Below are 19,005 nucleotides of genomic sequence, written 5' to 3' on the forward strand. Positions count from 1 at the left end.
GGTTTCAGGCCCACATTGTACTAAATGCAAGATACAAAGAACTTAAAGAGGTGTGTAACTGGGGAATCTAATGCAATGCACAAGCTAAGTTTGAACATTTGTATTCACCAAAAAATGAAAACAAACATGACAACAGAGCTGGCCAAACCATTCACTAACATACCAGAGCAAAAAGTAATATCTAGTTCTTTAAAAACTGACATTATTAATGGGCGAAATGTTCTAATTATCAATACATACAATAAAATTATTTTAAAGTACATCTTGGTATTGACTGAGTTAAACTTCAAAATATTTTACCAATGGAGCCACTGATCTTCTCAGAACAGACAAACAAACAAACAAAAACAAAAACAAAAATTCCAATACCACACAAATGGGAGTGCCCTTCCTAGCCCCCATGGGAGAAATAAAACAAATGTGCTCAATAAATGCCCAGCAAGGGCCTAAGGGTGCCCCCTAGTGGGGATAGAATTAAATGACTTTGGTGGTGGCTGTGGCAACAGCAACAGGCTTTGCTTCACGAGGGAAACAGTGTCCTTTTCAGAGGCCAAATAGTGTCCTGGGGGTAGAGTGGTTACAACTTGGAGTGTGGGAACAATTTGAGAGACTCTGAGTCAAACCCTTAAGGTCCAGGGACTTTCACCGATCTCGTAAAGACATGATGAAAGAGTAAACAGCTACTGCTCTGACCACTTTTTAAATATAAGACTACAGAAGTAATAGAACAGTGATTAAAGGCAATGGCTTTGAAATCAAAATGTCAGTGGACTGGTTCTACTACTTAATAGGGACTCTCTTGAGTCTCATTTTCTTCCTTGGTAAAAAGGAATTGTATCTACCTTGAATTATTATAAAGGCAAAATGAGTTAATACAAGTAAAGCACATCAGAGATATTTTAAATCAGCTTTGTTTTGTGCACCAACTCTAATCCCATGATAGTGACCTTCTAGAATAATGAACTGAAGATGATGAGGCCACATCCTGGCCCAACAGGAGGAGAACTGTGATTGACTCGTAATGTCTGCCATGGGTGAGGGGTGGACAAGTGGAGGTGTGCATGCATTTATCACAGCTTGGCTCTGCACAATGTCTGAAGTGTCTGTGAGTACTTAATAAACGTTGGTACTTAATATTAAAACTTCTGGTCGCTATTCTCTCTGGTTATAAAGATAGTTCATCTGGTAATTTAATGTCCTTGATCACAGACAGGACAGCCATCTTTGGTATCTGCTCTTCCATAGCCATTTCTTTTTTAGTTATCTCGGCATCAGCTATCTCTGACTATTTTTCTCTCCTCAAGTACACTTGATGCTCTTTAAAACAGGCCATCTGCTTCTTAGGAATTCCCATTGCAGACTGGTTTTACACATATAAGATGTTTTATGCATTTAGAGCCACAAATAAATAACAGTGACTATCAAACCAATCCAACAGCAGAGGGCACACACTCTCCACAAAGGATCCCCTTGAGAGAAAAAGACCACACAACTCAGATTCTGCGTTCTCTCTGTGAAGGTCTTGGCTGCGAAGGGGTTGAAAGGTCAGTGGAATGCCCATTGGGATCAGTTAATCTTCAGGGAGCCTGAGGCAGGGGTCTTCACAGATGGGCAAGTCAAAATTACATCCCTTTGACAAAGAGAGGCTACATGGTCATGTACCCTGCTGTGATAAAATGTTCTAATACGGAGGTAAGATCTTGTAGAGAAGCCCACAAAAGAACCTCAGAGAACAAAGACACAGACATACACTCTCAAGAGTCCAAATGATCATAAGTGGTCTAAGAGTCTGCACTCAGGGAGGTTCGGCGGCTCATCGGAGTCACATGTGAAGCAATAGAGAGTAGGAACTATGGCCTGAACAGTGCTCACTCCCCATTCTGCATTCCCGCAGCAGCTTTGCCCTCAGTGGGGATATGGGGTTGGGTGGGAGAACAAGCTGTGGAGTTGCTTTGAAAATGTTGCTCTTTGTCATTCTATTTCTTCAGCTACTGTCCTTTGGGGGAGTGGGGGATTTTTTAATTAAAATTTTAAAACAAATGAAACAAAAAATCTCTAAGAAATACACCTGCCCTGATGGAGGCATTCTCATATCTCAACATCCCATTCTGCTCTACAGTGAGGGCCCGTTGTGCATGAGAAGGGCCCCACCATGCAATGCTTAGGTGGATTTACTTCCCCTCTCCACCTGTGACAGCCATTTTCCTTTAACTATTACATATTACAGCTTCATTTTAATTGGGTTAAAACATCTCACAAACCGCTTTCTGCTAAGCATGCAAGCACCTCTGTGAAATGTTTGCCAGCTCACTAAATGTCCACCTCTCCCCCTGCACTGTTGCCAGTAACTCCATCCCTGAGAAGCCCTCACCAGGAAGCATTTCAGACTTTAGGGAACTACCAGGGATATCGTGCTGCCTTGAGAGACATCCCTGAGCAACTGACTCACAGGGAAGCAACAGTGGCAGCATATTAGATAAAGATGGCTGTTGTAATGATGGCAGCTGCTATGATTAAGAAATACCAATGTACAAAGGGCACGCCAATGAATGATAATCAGGCCCTTAATCAGGCAATGTTTTCAGTCTCATGTACTTGATCTCAATTAATTCTCATAATACCATGAGGCAAAAGTGATTGCTCTGGTGACACAAATGTTCTTCAACAGTGGGGCCAAAACTGCAGTGCTTTGGCTCCTGACCACCATGCAGCTTCTCTCTGGCCTCCTTTCCTAGTACAAGGAGGACCCAGGAATAATCCTGGCACTCTAATCTGCCTCATTCCATGAAGTGACCAAGGCAGTGAGGACCACATCCCAGTTCTTTAAATGGCACCAAGGGAAGCTTTATCAAAAGCAGTTAAGGTTGCCCAAACAGAGCACTTCATGGGCCAGAGAGTATGCTGGCTATTGCCTGGGAAACCCGAGGTCCCTTTGGAGACCACCCAAGGGTAAGTTCTGCATTTTCCCTGATTATCTGTGCTCCTTCACCCAATGTGAACATGAACTCAGAGGGAAGACTATAACCATTTCTCTAACACACTTGGGGGCATTTACATTTGTTTTTTAATGGAGTTTGATATATGCACACTACATTCTGTTCAGAATATATGGCACAGAGCTATAAAATAGTTCTCTTCAAGGCTATTTCTCTCCACGAGATAAATCATTTCTAAGCTAACAGCTGTCCTTGTTCATAACTGTCAAGGGAGTGAGAAGGGAAGGCTCGTTTCTGAGAAATGAGGAGGAAACATCAGAAAAGCGCTGGCTTTCCTTGTTTAGTCTGCTGAATATGGCTATTACACAAGCTGTTGTGTGACCAGAAGCACCCCTTGTGTCCCTAACTCAAAACTCAGGTTGAATATGGCATATAGGAACACGCAACAGTAACAGCAAATAAAGCTTACTGAGGCCCATTCCAAGTTGTAGGCTCTTTGCCTATACCACTTTATTTAGTCCTCATAACACCTATGAAGCTGAAACTATGATTAATCCCATTTTATTTTTTTTAGAAGAGTTTATTTATTTATTTTTAGACAGAGCAGAAGGGAGAGAGAAGGAGAGGGAAAGAAACATCAATATGGGGTTGCCTCTTGGGTGCTCCCCATCAGGGAACTGGCCCACAACTCAGGCATGTGCCCCGACTGGGAATCGAACTGGCGACCTTTCAGTTCACAGGCTGGCACTCAATCCACTAGCCACACCAGCCAGGGCTCATTAGCCCTATTTTATAGAGGAGGAAACTGAGGCAGAGTAGAGAAGGGACTTGCTCAGAGTCACAGTTAGAAAATGACAGCAGGGGTTTAAGGCCAGGTAGCAGTGCCCTCAACCCCAGCCATGCATGTATGACATCTCCAAGTGATCAGGAATCACCTGCAATGTGAGCAAAGTTCATCCTGGCTACTACACACTACTGGGGGGCTGGCACATAGATGATTTCTGCTAACAAAATATCAGAGAAAAATAGACGCAAAATATTAGAGGAAAATAAAGCAGTAATTGTTACAGAAAAAGAAAGGCAACCTAAACCTTCAAAAACAGGAAATAAACAGCTTGAGAATTCTGGAAGCAAAACCATAAACAAAACAAAAACCTGTGAAAATCAGGCACAGGTTCACAAAGTCATGCAATGGAGAATCACAGAACCCTGCTCAGACTCCTGAGTCCTACATGGCTACTGCACTTAGTAACTGAAGCTGAGAAGGCAAGAATTCTGTGACTATGTTGTGGAAGTATTCCATCAAAAAGTCAGAAGAAGAAAGTATTTCATATTTTGAGAAATTTCATTTATGTCTAATATCTCATATTCAGAGTTCTCAGTTTCCCCCCTAATATCCTGTTTCTGACCTGGGATGCCATGTTGCACTTAGTTGTTCTTTCTCCATAGTCTCCTCTGGTCTGTGGCAGGTCCTCAGTCATTCTTGTCTTCAATGACCATGTCACTTTTGAAGTGTCTTGGTCAAGTATTTTGTAGACTGCCCTTGAATTTGGATTTTTCTGATGCCTTCATAGAAGTTGACTAAGGGGAGAAGTCCATAGGGTTGATATGCCCTTTTCAGCACCTCACTTCACAGTATATAAGATACCACTAGTCTTACTAACCATAATTCTGTCTTCATCATCCAGTAAAGATGGAGGCCTCCAAATTTTCTACTGCCAGTTACTATTCTTCCTTTTTAATGAATAAATATCTGCAGGAAAGGGGAGATGCTTAGAAGATATGCAAATATCCTGTTTCTCCTTAAACTTAAAACCACTAATTTTAGAGTTCATTGATGGATCTTGCCTGCAACAACTATTACTGTTATGTTCTAATGGGGATTCTCTTTTGCTCATTCCTTCTACATCTATTACATGAAATCCTTCTGTAAGAAAGAGCTGTCAATTTATGTGATCTACTTTTTCCTAATTGAAGGACATGTACACAAACAACTAAAAATATAGATAAATCTTGAAAAGTCCTTTTAAAAAAATTACTTTATATCCATATCTCAGAGTCAGCAGTCAAACTACTATTTATTCATTTTTATAACAGCTCTACTGAGATATAATTAACATATAATTCACCTATCTAATTTAATGGTTTTAAGTATAGTCACCATTTATAATAAATATTTAATTTCTAAACTATAACCCTGGCTGGTGTGGTTCAGTGGATTGAGTGCTGGCCTGCAAACTGAAGGGTCACTGGTTCGATTCCCAGTCAGGGCACATGCCTGGGTTGCTGGTCAGGTCCCCAGCAGGTGGTGCACAAGAAACAAACACACACTGATGTTTCTCTCTCTCTCTCTTTCTCCCTCCTTTCTGTGCTCTACAAAAATAAATAATAAAATCTTTAAAAAAATAAAAGAAAAAATAAACTATATATATAGTGTATATGTATGTATAGAGATATATAGATATAGATAGAAAGAGATCTACTACCTTTTCCATTTCTATAATGAATTAAAATTAAAAGTAGAGGCCTTCTGCCTCCTAAGACTGAGCCAGCTGAGCCTATTCATAATGATTTTATATACAAATAATAGAAAAAACAAGGAGATACAAGAAGTGATCATTTACTTAGAGTCTTGGACAAGGGTTTGATATCCAAAAAAAATAAAGAACTCATACAACTCAACACAAGAAAGACAAAAAATCCAATTAAAAAATGGGCAAAGGACCTGAATAGACACTTCTCTAAGGAGGACACGCAGAGGGCTCATAGGCATATGGAAGGACGATCAACATCACTAGCCACCAGGGAGATGTAAATCAAAACTGTAATGAGATACCACCTCACATAGATCAGAATGGCCATCATTAACAAATCAACCAACAACAAGTGCTGGTGAGGATGTGGAGAAAAGGGAACCCGGGTGCACTGTTTGTGGGAATGGAGACTGGTGCAGCCACTGTGGAAAACAGTATGGATTTTTCTCAAGAAACTAAAAATGGAACTGCCTTTTGATCCAGCAATTACACTGCTGGGACTTTACCCTAAGAATCCCAAAACACCAATTCAAAAGAACCTATGCACCCCAATGTTCATAGCAGCATTATTTACAATAGCCAAGTGCTGGAAACAGCCTAAGTGTCCATCAGTAAATGAGTGGATCGAAAAACTGGTACATTTACAAAATGAAATACTACACAGCAGAAAGAAAGAAGGAACTCCTACCTTTCATGACAGCATGGATGGAACTAGAGAATATTATGTTAAGTGAAATAAGCCAGGAGGCAAAAGACAAATACCATATGATCTCACCTATAAGAGGAACCTGATGAACAAAATAAACAAACAAGCAAAACAGAACCAGAGGCATGGAAAAAGGAAGCAACTGGCAGAAACCAGAGTGGGGGGGAGGATAAGGGTGGAAAGAAGGGGAAGGGACTAGTCAAGGAACATGTATGAATGGACACAGACAACACAGTGAGGATTGCCTGTGGAAGCAGGGGTGGGCTGGGCAGAGGAGGGCAAAGCGGGGGAAATTGGGACAACTGTAACAGAACAACAATAAAATATTTATTTAAAAAAATAAAGCTTCTTGTAGGGGAAAAAATGTCATGGCAACTGTCACAGAAGAATGGTCCCTGGGGCTAGTAACCTCAAAGGAAAAGGGCAGGTCCTCTCCGAATTGCCCCAAGTGGACAAATCCACACCATCAGCCTCATTACTGACTATAAACATGTAGAAACTTTCACCCCATGAGCACACAGTCCTGGGGTTCTGAATAATAGATTTAGGTAAATTCACAATGATAGCCAAGCAGGAGCATTTCCAGTGAGATCTTTCAGAGATGAGCTTAAGATGCTGTCACATCTCACATAGTTCACTTACTAGAACTGATATAATGAGAGAAAGAAAAAGAAAGAAAAAACACCCACCCACATCTTTGGTTTTCATTTCTTGGTTCTTCACAAAGGCATTAGAGCAGCTAGTGTTATTGGTATGTGAGTTTCGATCTATCATGTACAGCTTTATAACAAATAAGTAGCAGACCTCCTCTGCAGAGCTGAGGTGACATTAAATAGGCCAAGTGCCCATACTCTGATTATATATTTGTGACATGGTTACAATCCCCCACACCAAGGACCAAGAAGAAAAATGGGAGAACCTCTCTCAAGTCAGAACAAGTGGAGAAGGCGAGACCTTCCCAATAATAGTCAATGACTCACTGTGGGCAAATCAACACAGTATCTATGTCTCCTCCTGTCCTTCTTCACTCCTACAGTGGTCACTGTCCACGTCTCCACACAGAGTGAATAATTACTTGTCCTGGAGTTAACTGAGCATCTGCTACAAACAGCATTCATGGGCATTACTTCAGTTAATCTTCACAACAACCCTAAGAGACTGCGTCATCATCACCGTTTTACTTAAATAATGCCGCTAATAATGCGTGACTTAAATAAGTTAAGCGACTTGCTCACAAGTCCTAAAGCCAAAGCTTTTAGAACAATCCTCAATTTTCACTTTTGGCCCTTCCTACATCACTAAAGCTGTCTTCTGTGACTATGACGTGTAAAGCTCGTCTCCTTCCTGGGCTCCCTTCTTAACTCCTCTTTCCCTTATCCCAAACCCTAGCGCTATTTTTGGAAGCTCCGGCTCAGAGAGCTGAGTGCCACAGTGCTAGCAGTGTCTCCTCCTCACAGCCCCTCATTGTGCAGTGCCAGGGCTTCTTGATGAAAAACTCTCACCGTCACTCAACTAGTGTGGTTCAGTGGATTGAGTGCTGGCATGAGAACCAATGGGTCACCAGTTAGATTTCCAGTCAGGGCACATGCCTGGGTTGCAGGCCAGATGCCCAGTTGGGGACGCGGGAGGCAACTGCACATTGATGTTTCTCTCCCTTTCTCTCTCCCTCCCTTCCCCTCTCTCTATAAATAAATACATAAAATCTTTAAAAAGAAAAAAGAAACACTACTCACTGTCACTCACTCAAGAAATCAATGCTTGAGTGTGAGCGAGTTCTCTCTTACCTGAGGATCAAAACCCTTGTCCTTTGACACGACTACAGTTTCTTGGTAGGTCATCATAGTACTCAAGACTATTTTACGAAATATTAGGTAAGACTTCTTCAGCCACGAACTGAGAAATAACTTACAGACACATAGGACACATGCACTAGGAAAGAAGACAAATGCTCCCTAGACATTACTTTGATTCTATTTAGTTCTGCTCAGGCTTCTCAGTTCGGTCCTTTTAGGCTACCTCTGCAGAGTTCTATCTTCCTGTGTATAATTTAAGAATGAAAAATTTAAGCCGTAAGATAGTTGTAATTATCTGCCATATGCCAGGCATTGTGCTGGATACTTGAGGAAAACATTCTTTTTTTTTTTTTTTTTTTTTTTTTTTTTAAACATGGGCCCTGCCTGCATTCCAAGAGCTCACAGTAAGGCACATAAGAAACATGAGGAAAATATTGAAGATTGTATATGTTATAGCTATAATATTAGAGCTTTATTAAGTAGAAGAGTCATAGAAAGCAGCAATGAAGGTGAACTGCAAAAGGAAAAGAGGAGTTTTTAGGGAAGAAGGGCAGCAATGAGTATTGCAGGTAAAAGGAACAGCAGGACCAAGATATGCATTCATTTGACGAACATGTACTGAACAACTTTACTCTAATTTCTTGGTTCATGTATGAAACCCCTTCCACTAGACAAGCATTTTCCCAAAGCAGCAGCTTGAAAAAAGAAATTTGTGGTCAAAGAGGCCTGAGAATGCTGCATACAACAACCCTCTCTGGAGATCTAAGTATGCATATTACCATACTAAAGGCTCTGAGAAGTCCTGCAGTAAAGGAACCTTTTCAGTGTAGTTTAGCCCAGAGCGTCCCAAATGTACCTGACCACAGAACCCTTTTTCTGGGCTTGACACCTATGTCCATCCAGAGAAAGTATTGCTCAAGGGAACACAGAGGAAGCACTGCCTTACACCAGACTAGGAAGGAAATGTGAGGCCTGTGACAAATCTACATGGGCGCTAACTCTCGCTAGATGAGGTGACAACAGCAACAAAGGAGATTAAAGTCGGTAGACAGAAAGAGTCAACAGGCTCTGGTGAAAGATAGGAGGATTCCAGCTAATGAGAAGAGCTAACCATAGTGCAGACAATATAAGGCAACAAGTCAATGACACACGTATAAGGCACTGACAAGCTCAGAGGAAAAACCCACCCAAAAAATTATGAGCAAGCAATTGATATTTTATATTTCTATTGTTCAAAAACTGTTACTTGAGGGAAGGCCTTATATGTCAGATTATAATCTATATAATCTTTAAGGCAGACCTCAGTTTTCTGCCTTTCAAGTTTAGGTTTCTAGTTCTTAACGATTCACTCAGTTACCCAGTGCTTATATTTTATAAAATGTTCATAGATGCCTTCTCTCACCTGATCCTTACCACAGGCACTAGAAACAGAGAAGACAAGAGTGTGGCAAGGACCTCCCAAAGTGGCAAAGTCTGGAGAGGAGACCAAGTCTTTCATCTACTCCTGCCCCTTCCACTCCAACTGTAATTCTAACTTTCTGGCACAGCCCTAGTCTCAGATGTCTTACAATACCCCACAGCACCATCAAAATACCAGAAATTATACTTCAAGATCCAATTTATCTAACCCACAAAGATTCTTTCTTTGCTCAAATTCCTTTTGGTAAACTCAGTCAACTTAATAATACATCACAAAATTTTCAGGAAACTTTCAATGTTTATTTGGAAAATTTATACAAGGTAACAGAATACACTAAATAGATTTTGTCTATCCAAATTTCTTTTAAAAAAGTGAAGTCAGCAACTATACTCCCTAATGGATAGAAACTCACATACACAAAATCTAAAATGGCAACAGACAACAAATCATTTATTTCTGGCTTTGAGCTCTATTTCTCTACTTAGATACAGCTCAGTTTGAAGCCTGGAGAAAATTGTTTCTCCCTAAATAATGAAATTTTGTGCTCCTTCCTGACATGATTCTTCCCTGCCATGCTCAGTGACAGTCAATGCATCCAGAGCTCCTTTCTGACTGCTGCAAAACATCAGTCCAGCAAAGAAGCTGTCTCGAAAGTGCACAGGCATCAAGGAAATTTCATATATATTAGCTGTTACTCATGTGCCAGAGAGTACATGGAAGACAAGACCCAATATCTACCCCACTGATTCTAAACCTGAGGTGATTTTACCCTCCACCCACCCAGGGGACATTGGGCAATGCTGGAAACAGTCTTGGTTGTTACAATAGTAGCAGGGGAGCTCCTGGCACCTAGTGGGTAGAAGCCAAGGATGCTACTCAATATCTCACTGTGCACAGGATGGCTTCCTCCAGTTACCTGGCCCAAAATGTTGATGGTGTCAGGGCTGAGAAACTCTGCACTAAGTTAACAAAGCACACAATGAAAATGATATATGAGTGCTGTCAATAAACCTGAATGCAATGATTACACAAAGTAACTGGTGATTGGTCCTATGGATCCTGATGCAGTGAATAATCCCAGCTGATTGCCACATTATGATGCCTATTAAGCTTAAATACCAACATAGCTAGTTTTCAAATCTGTTAATGAATGTAGATAAGAAGGAACACATTGGATTAAAACCCTAAGAATGGATTATCCTGACCAATATATCATTGAGGTATTTGAAAGCACAAAAGTGAAGTGGATATATATTTTAACTGTCTTTAAAAAAATGGAAAAGGCAAATATTTAAATTGTTAAAATAAAGAAGAGGTACAAATGGGGGAACTATATCAAATGTGAAAATTGAGGGACAACTCATAAACTAGACTGATTTAGTATGCCCAACGTCCATCATATTAATTCCTTATTAGTTCACTATGACAGAAATAGGTACTTCTCGACAGCCACCAGGACACCTCTGTTCCAATAATGGAATACCATAATGTTCTTGGCAAGCCTTCATTCCTTCAGTTAGCTACGGCATAAGATTCACCACACCAACAGAATTTAAAATAATCATAAAACATTGGATTTTAGGAGACATAGAAATACTTGAGAAAGTGGTCTCTGAAATAAGAGACCAACTAGCTCTCCAGCAAGATGTGAGAATCACCTTCACTATCATTTATTAGCTTTTAGAAATCCTAAAAGATATCATAGGTTGCAGAAAAAGAAAATAACAACTCAAGTGAGAAGCGTCTTTATGCAGTGTAGAAAGAAAATGGAGGTGCAGAACATGTCAAAAAAAGAAAAGATATTCAAAATGCAAAATGCTGTATCTTTTATACCACATGAAAAAAATCACAAAACCAAAGTGAAGGACATTCCAGTCGTCTGCAACAGCCCCAAAAGCTGTTTATTATTTCATATGTTCTACTGCAGAATTAATATAAAGTTTTAGAAGTAGGAAAAAAAAACTAACCTTAAGGTTATCAAAGGTTTTGACAGTCTGCGCCAAGTCACTGACACTCCCTGGTGATGCTGTCCCCTGTCCCCTAGGGCCTGAGGACACCCGTGAGCCATCAATGACCTCAAAGCCAGAAAGCAAGGCCTCTGAACAGCTGCAATGAGACTCCTTCGCTCTCTGACCCGCTATCAGGTATGTCTTCAAACCTATGGATAAAAATTACAGTCAGCACAGGTTGAAACCACCGTTGGTTGAATGCAGCTCCATCTTGCTCTCCATGCAGGACCTGCTCCTGAAAAGTTGAAAGTAAAGTGAAAATGTGAATATGTCATATTTTACTACTGACTTCGATCTTTCCAGATGCACAGCCTCAGGGGAACATTTGCCTCCAAGACACACCATTTACTCACATTATGTTTTCTCTAAATGATGGATGCACATTTTACCTTTGTGGGCTGAAATGAACATTAAAAAATTCCTCCTAGAAAGGGTCTGCTGACCTCTTTGTGACAGCAGCAGAGCAAAATAGTAGAACCTCTACATTTTGGGGGTTTATTTTCATCTCTAATACTAGTCACTGACACATATAATGATAGATCTAGTTGTAAGGCTGAGAGTAGAGTATAGACCCTTTTACCTATGTCAGGGGCTGCAAAACTACATGAAAAATGAGACCATAGTATGCACCCACAGGGGTAATTAAAACCTCCATTGATTCAAATTTATGAAGTATCTATTTTCTGTTGGAGCCAAACACTCATAGCAAGAACATTCTGCTTTTGTTCAGCTGCAGTCTACATGAATTTTATCCTCTCACAAAATCCTCATTTAAAAAAAGTGGATTAAATGGACAATTAACTTACATCTTTACAATTCTCAGTAAAGGCTGAAATCACATACTAATGAATGCTACACTATTAAGCAGCTGTAACAGGTGTGTAGGTCTCTGCTCTGGGTATTCACACTATCTGCTGGGGAAATAATGAGGAATTCAATGAATTTCTGAAAAAGAAGAAAACCCGATTTAAAGAAATCTATTGAGAATTTAACCAGACTGCAAATATATTGAAAGGGGTGATGACGCAATTTATTCAATAAATGTTTATTTTAGGCCTGGTATATGTTATACAGGGTGGGGTGACTGTAGGTTTACAGTTTTAAGTATGCAAAACAGATTATTCTTGTATTACTACTTATTAATTATTGTATTATTTTCCATATGAACAACTGTAAACCTACTTCTGCCCCACCCTGTACATGGAGGACAAAATCAGTAACAAAATAGGGGTCTGTCTTGGAGAATTTAAGCTCCAGCAGAAGGTGGTAATGAAAAGCCATTCATGGAAAGACTCAATCAAAAGGTGATGTGTCTACACTGCTGAAACTGCACATCTTCTTACACTTAGTACAGATTTAATGAATCTTTAAAATTAATTAGTCAAACCACCTAGGGACTACTTAATCAATAATCCTTAATCATTTTATAATTACACCACCATTTCATCACATAATCTTTGTTCATCTCCTCTCTCCTCATAAAAATACTATATGGTGTATGTTTTTAAGTCAACCTTCTGAGAATTTGGCAAGTTCCTTAAAACATCTAGAGATATCCTTGAGTATAGCCAAATCCCTGGTGGGACACAGAAGACTTCTTAGATAAATAATTTTAGATGCTAAATGACTGCAAAGGAGATAGTTACATGCTCACTCTAAACTACAGTCCTGAACTTCCTTTTTTTCCCTCCAACAAAAACATACATCCCAATTTATGAATAAGATCAATCACAGTTATAACTAATTACATGCATAACCTTGAATTTGAAACATGAACTAGAATACAATGGAAGAGTAAAAGCAACTTTATAGGAATTTCTGCGGCTCCTGTCACAGACAACATGGAATTGATTTAGTTGCTTTTCCTTGGGAGAGTTGAAACACACAACCTTTGTGGGCTAACCAGAGAAAAGTCCTATTTCTGGCCTTAGATTCTCTGGGGCAGAAGGGCTTATTCCTGGTTCAACAGAGGGCACAAAAAGACTGTCCCTGGAGCTGCTCTAATGGTCTCTCCCCCGACTCCCAAGCATGGCAGGTTATGTCATCCAGCAGTGGGTGGTAAGAGGTGCCTGAGGGAGCGCATGCTGCCACTGCAGAGACCCACTTGGGAGACCAGAAAGAGGAAGGCCATTTTTTGACTTCAGGGGGTTAAAAGCTGCCACTGAAGGGAGAGCTTTTCCATTATGCCTGCAGCCTGTCTTGATCCCAGAAGAGTGTTCCTTATGAGATGCCACTGGCTTGGGGGCCCCCTGGTTGAAGCTGCTGTTCCCTGTGGGTGAGGACTGTCCTGAAGCATGAAGCCGGGGAAACCAGAGAGGCACTGCTCTCAGCATTCAAACCCAGGAAGTATCTTTGGTCAGGTAATTGCCTATCTTATCCACCCTAGCCCCCAACTACCACCACCCTCTGTGCCACTCCCAACCTGCAAGAGCCAGTGAAAGAGGCCTTTCCTGGAGGCGTAACAGCTAAAGCAGAGAAAAAACTGAGCCAGCAGACCTAAAGGGCAGCAGCCTGAGTCCCGCAGAGACACACAGGATACTGAAGCCAGCATTTCAAAGCACGAGCATGCCCACCACCAGCGAGGGTAAAGCAATAGTGCCCAACTCTGTAGCCGCAAGCTCTGATGCTGCCTTGGGGTGCACATCCCTGAGGTTTGTTGTTACTGCTATGAATTGTGACTACCACGTTGCTCCTCATTCATTACTTATTAAGTATCTCCATGCACTGTGGTAGGTGCTGGCAGAACAAGCCAGAACATATCCACCACAGTCCTGAGCTGTATGGGGCTGTCACCTGAAGAGGGATCTAGACAGCAGTCAGGATGAGGGAGTGATGATGCTCTGGAAATCATAGGAGGGCAGCACCTTGCAAAGACTTGGAGGTCAGGGAAGTGCTGGACGAAGTCCCCTCAAGTTAAGAACTGAAAGACGAAAGGAGGTGAGCCCAATGAAAGCCAGCAGGGCCAGGGGCTGGGGCAACTGTCATCAGGCCATGGGTCCTACAACAATAGCCCATGGTGAGGCCCTCCAGAAAGGGAGCTTTTGGCAGGCAGAGCTGAGGGATGGAAATAAGTTTAGTGTGGTTGTAACAGAGAATGTGTGAGGGGGAATGGCCAGAGGTGACCTGGGGCCATGTATGTGACATGTAGACCAGCTCAAGAGTCTTCATGCTGAGGAAAATGGGGATGGTGGGAAGGGTGGTGAGCAGGCTCAAGGCTTAGGAAATGCCAGGGAGCTGTGGCTTCTAGCCAAAGTGGGAGGAAAGGAGTTAGGGAACATGGGAGTCAGGAAGTTAATGGTGGGAATACAAGCCTATTCTCCCCTGGAGAGATGGGTAAGGACATGGCTTCTGCAGAGCAATCTCAGATTTAGACTCAACCACCTCCTTACTACATGACCTGGAGTAACATACCCCAGTGCTCTGCAACTCTGTTTCCTCATCGTGAGGTGAGGCTAAGGACAAGACTGACCCCACATGGCTCATATGAGGATTAAACAATTAACACACATGTAGGCTTCACAACAATGTCTGGAACAGTAGAAACTTAGTAACATTAGCTATTATTATCAGTGTGGATGTTTGACCTGTTTATCACTGGAGTCTTTTTGTCACTCCTTTTATGTACAAAAGCATATGTGAAATGATTAAATCAATAATTGCTCCAGATTTGTTTCTAACTTGAATTTCTCTTTAGGAAGCCCCTAGTGACCAATTTGTACTGATGATACACTACTGCTGATGTTCCCAAGGTTGAACGTACATATGTGTCCATGGCAAGCAAAACTGGTGAACAAATTAAGAATCTTTTTATTTATGCTTCAATATAAAGCTAAATTTTAAATGAAACCTTTTGCCAAAATTGGAGGGACATCAGCATGATAAAGTAAGGCAGAGCTTAACTGCCTGATGTGAAATACCTGGGAAGTGTATGAGGTCTGAGTAACTAAGTTCCAGCTTTGTCAAGTCTAAGTCAAGAGAGTTTGTAAGAGGTGAAGATTTAATGAGTAGCCACACATGTGGATCCTGAGGTCCAAGTTCATAAGAATGGTTATTTACAAGCAGGAGGTCAAAATAAGGCAGATAAATTCTTTATTTTGTTAAGCATAATGTAAACAGGAGCACAATAAGGTTTCTTATATTCCTTCCTAGTAATTGATTTTAAACCTCACCAGCATTTATGGCTTTTAATCAGCTTAATTTTACAGGGGCTGAAGGGTGGAATTACACAGTTCTTACAGGGCTCCTGTCCGACAGAGGAGCTTGTCTCTGGCTGCTTGTTTCAAGGAGAGTAATGTGGTTAACATTCTTAAGTCTTCTTAAGTATATCATCAATTCTTTCAAGAAAAAAACTGTGCCTTGCATAGAACTGGTGCTTAGTTTTAGTGAACTGAGTGTAATTTGAGTGAATGCCATAGTCCAGTTTAAAAAAGAAAGACTATTCTGGATTCCTTTCTGTATCACAGTCTTTTTCTGTGGGATGCTTGCTTTGGAATGAGATATCCTCAATCTCCAAGAATTAAGGACCTGAATGTCAACTCAACAGAAAGAAGAGAATAATCAGGAAGAATAATCAGGAGACACAGCCTTGGGAACTAGCAGTGTAACATAACAAATGCCTAGAAGCTTGCATCACCAGTGATTTGAAACAATAAACATAAGAGAAGAAATCAGACTGGGCTAGTACATATTCTAAAAAGTTGTTTCAGTTTGTATTGCAGTTTTTCTCATAACTAGGTCTGTAATGGCTGAGTAGCATGAGGATTATTTAAAGTCCAAGGGTGTCCAAACCGCAGCCTGCAGGCCTCATGTGGCCCAGCATGGCTATGAATGTGGCCCAAAACAAAATCACAAATTTGCTTAAAACTTTTTTTTTTCTGGCTTATCAGTTTCCATTAGTGTTTGTGTATTTAATGTGTGGCCCAAGGCAACTCTTCTTCTTTCAGTGTGGCCCAGAGACACCGAAAGGTTGGACACCCCTGTTGGTCAATAAGAAAAACAAAGATTAAAATTCTCTTAATCTTAACCTACCAAATGACCCAGGCCTACCAAATTATATATAGGGTATTTCTATTGCTCCTGCTTAAGAAGATCAAAAGTTTTGGTGAAAATAAAAAAACAAAACATTTTTCACCTGTTGACATTAAAACATTCTGGATGAGTCTCAGTCCTTTCTACTCCTACATAAAACTAAAAAAAAAAAAAAAAAAAAAAAAAAAAAAAAAAAAAAAAAAGATTCATCTTGGTTGTCCCAACACTTCACAATAAATCACAAGTTCCTATAGTAAATGGCTGGTGGTGAAACTTAATCTCTTTCTAAAAAATGTAATCTCAAGCAATAAAATATGAGACAGATTTACTCAATCAGGTGAAAGAGACAAAGGTGCGTACCATGCCTGTTTATCCTGCTCTTGATTCAAACCTTAGCTGAACAAAACAAACTTTTAGAACATACTTCCTCTCCCTCTCTTTCCACCCTGCTACTGAAACAGGTGCTTTCTGTACTCAGCTCCCTCTCTCTACCATTAATGGATAAATATGCTGCCATCGTGTTCAAATACAAGTGGCCAATACACATTTAGTGACCATGTTCCCATGCACTGTCTTTTTAAAAAAAATTTAATTAAAAAAATTTTTTTATTGCCTTGAGAGAAGAAGAAGAGAGAGAGAGAGAAACACTGACCCCTTGTTCCACCCATCCACACATTCACCAGCTGACCCCTGCATTCTCCCTGAACGGGGATCAAACTCATAACCCTGGCACAACAGGACAATGCTACAACCCACTGATGAGCCACCTACCAGGGCCACTGTCTTCTTCTTACCTTCCATACTTGGCATTAATAAACACTACCCTGCTAAATGCTATGTTGCTGAGGATTAACACCATAAAATCTGGTGGTAACAAACTTCAGAGACCTGTTCCTCCCACCTCTAAAATAGTCCTAAACTATGATTAATACCACGGTCCTTCACAGAAACAGAATCTTAAAAAGATAACATGCGGCATATCCATGAACAGCCTACCAGGTAGTATATCATTCATTCATTTGCTCATTCACTTATCCAACATATTAAATATTTATTGAGTACTTACTGAGGGTTAGGACCTGGGCTAAGTGTTGAAAGAAATTGATAAGAAAAAGAATATTCCAATTTCAGAAACTGAGTGCCCACGAAAACTGTGACTTAAATATGCAACTTTGGTTCCCTCATCTATAAAATGAAAATACTGGTAACAATAATATCATCTCTTGAGAAATTGTGAGGATAGCATGAGTTCATGCACATAAAAGGGGAAATGCAAAAGGGAAAGACAGTGCTTTTCCTCAGAGAGTCTTCAGGAATACTCAGGAGTAACTCAAAAGTAAATGGATGATGGGCATGAAGTAATGCTCATAAAAATTAAATCGGAAAGTGAAAAGATGGCAAGTAAATGTGAGGACAATAAGTAGGTGATGACACACATCTACAAGAGAGAATTACGTGAATTCAATAATATGTGCTGACAGAATGTTCAGAAGTGACCAAAGGCATTTTATGGTGTTCGAAAACAAAACAAACAAAGGTCTATGATAACTATCATGGAATAATGTAATATAACAGAGTTTATAGAATCAGGAAAGGCTATAAAACAAGAGAGCTAGAAGGAAAGGTGTTGGGAACTAAAACAGACTTACAACTAATAAATTGTTATTCACCAAGTGATAACATGGAATGCCAACAGACAAAAAAGAGTATGTCAGGTTACATCTAAAACAGGTACAAGGGGAGTCACAGACTGTATTCTCTTCCCTAAAGAACTAAGAAATAAGAGTTAATTTTAAGATTTCAGTAATTAATAGTTTAAAAATTACTACGTAAGAGATTTTATTTATTTTTAGAGAGGGGAAGGGAGGGAGAAAGAAAGGGAGAGAAACACTGATTGGCTGCCTACTGCACATGCCCCAATGAGAGACTGAACCTTCAACCCAGGTTCGTGCCCTGACTGGGAACTGAACTGGCAACTTTTCACTTTGGCTCAGTGTTGATACCCAACCAACTGAGCCACACCAGTCAGGGCTAAAAATTACTACTTAATTTTAAGAGTTGAAAATTTAAGTACAAAACACAGGCAATGGAAAACAGATACTAGAAAAAAGATAAATAAAAGAAAAATTCAGATCTGAGAAGAGGTAGCAGCTAAATAATTAAAAAATAAAACCAAAAAGGGGAATACATAGAAAATAGAAATAAAGCTATATGATGCTGAGTAAAAGGAGCCAGTCACAAAAGGCCACATACCGTATGATTCTATTTTCATGAAATGTCCAGAATAGGCAAATTCATAGAAACAGAAAGTGGGCTAGTAGTTGCTAGAAGTTTGGAAGGTAGGCGGGTGGGAAGCAACAGTTAATGGGTACAGGGTTTCTTTTGGGGGTGATGAAAGTGTTCTAAAATTAGACTGTGGTGATAGCTGCACAACTCTGTGAATATACTAAACACCACTGAATTGTATAATTTAGAGGGATGAATTATATATAATAGTATGTGAATTATACCTCAATCAAGCTGTTTTTTTGAAAAAGAGAAAAAATAGCCCTGACTGGTGTGGCTCCGTCGTTTGGGCG

General features: G+C 40.3%; 1 protein-coding gene across 1 annotated transcript in view; it reads right to left on the reverse strand.

Moving 5' to 3' along the window:
* Positions 1-19,005, reverse strand: part of ADCY9 (adenylate cyclase 9) — a 149,611-nt gene that overhangs the window by 30,712 nt on the left and 99,894 nt on the right. Inside the window, exon 2 of the mRNA XM_054589513.1 lies at positions 11,357-11,547. Coding sequence (XP_054445488.1) covers positions 11,357-11,547 — 191 coding nt within the window. The remainder of the gene's footprint in view (positions 1-11,356; positions 11,548-19,005) is intronic.

This window comes from Pteronotus mesoamericanus, unplaced genomic scaffold, assembly GCF_021234165.1.
Source record: "Pteronotus mesoamericanus isolate MK-2021 breed Mesoamerican mustached bat unplaced genomic scaffold, CSHL_Meso_final scaffold_167, whole genome shotgun sequence".
In the NCBI taxonomy this organism is placed as follows: domain Eukaryota; kingdom Metazoa; phylum Chordata; class Mammalia; order Chiroptera; family Mormoopidae; genus Pteronotus; species Pteronotus mesoamericanus.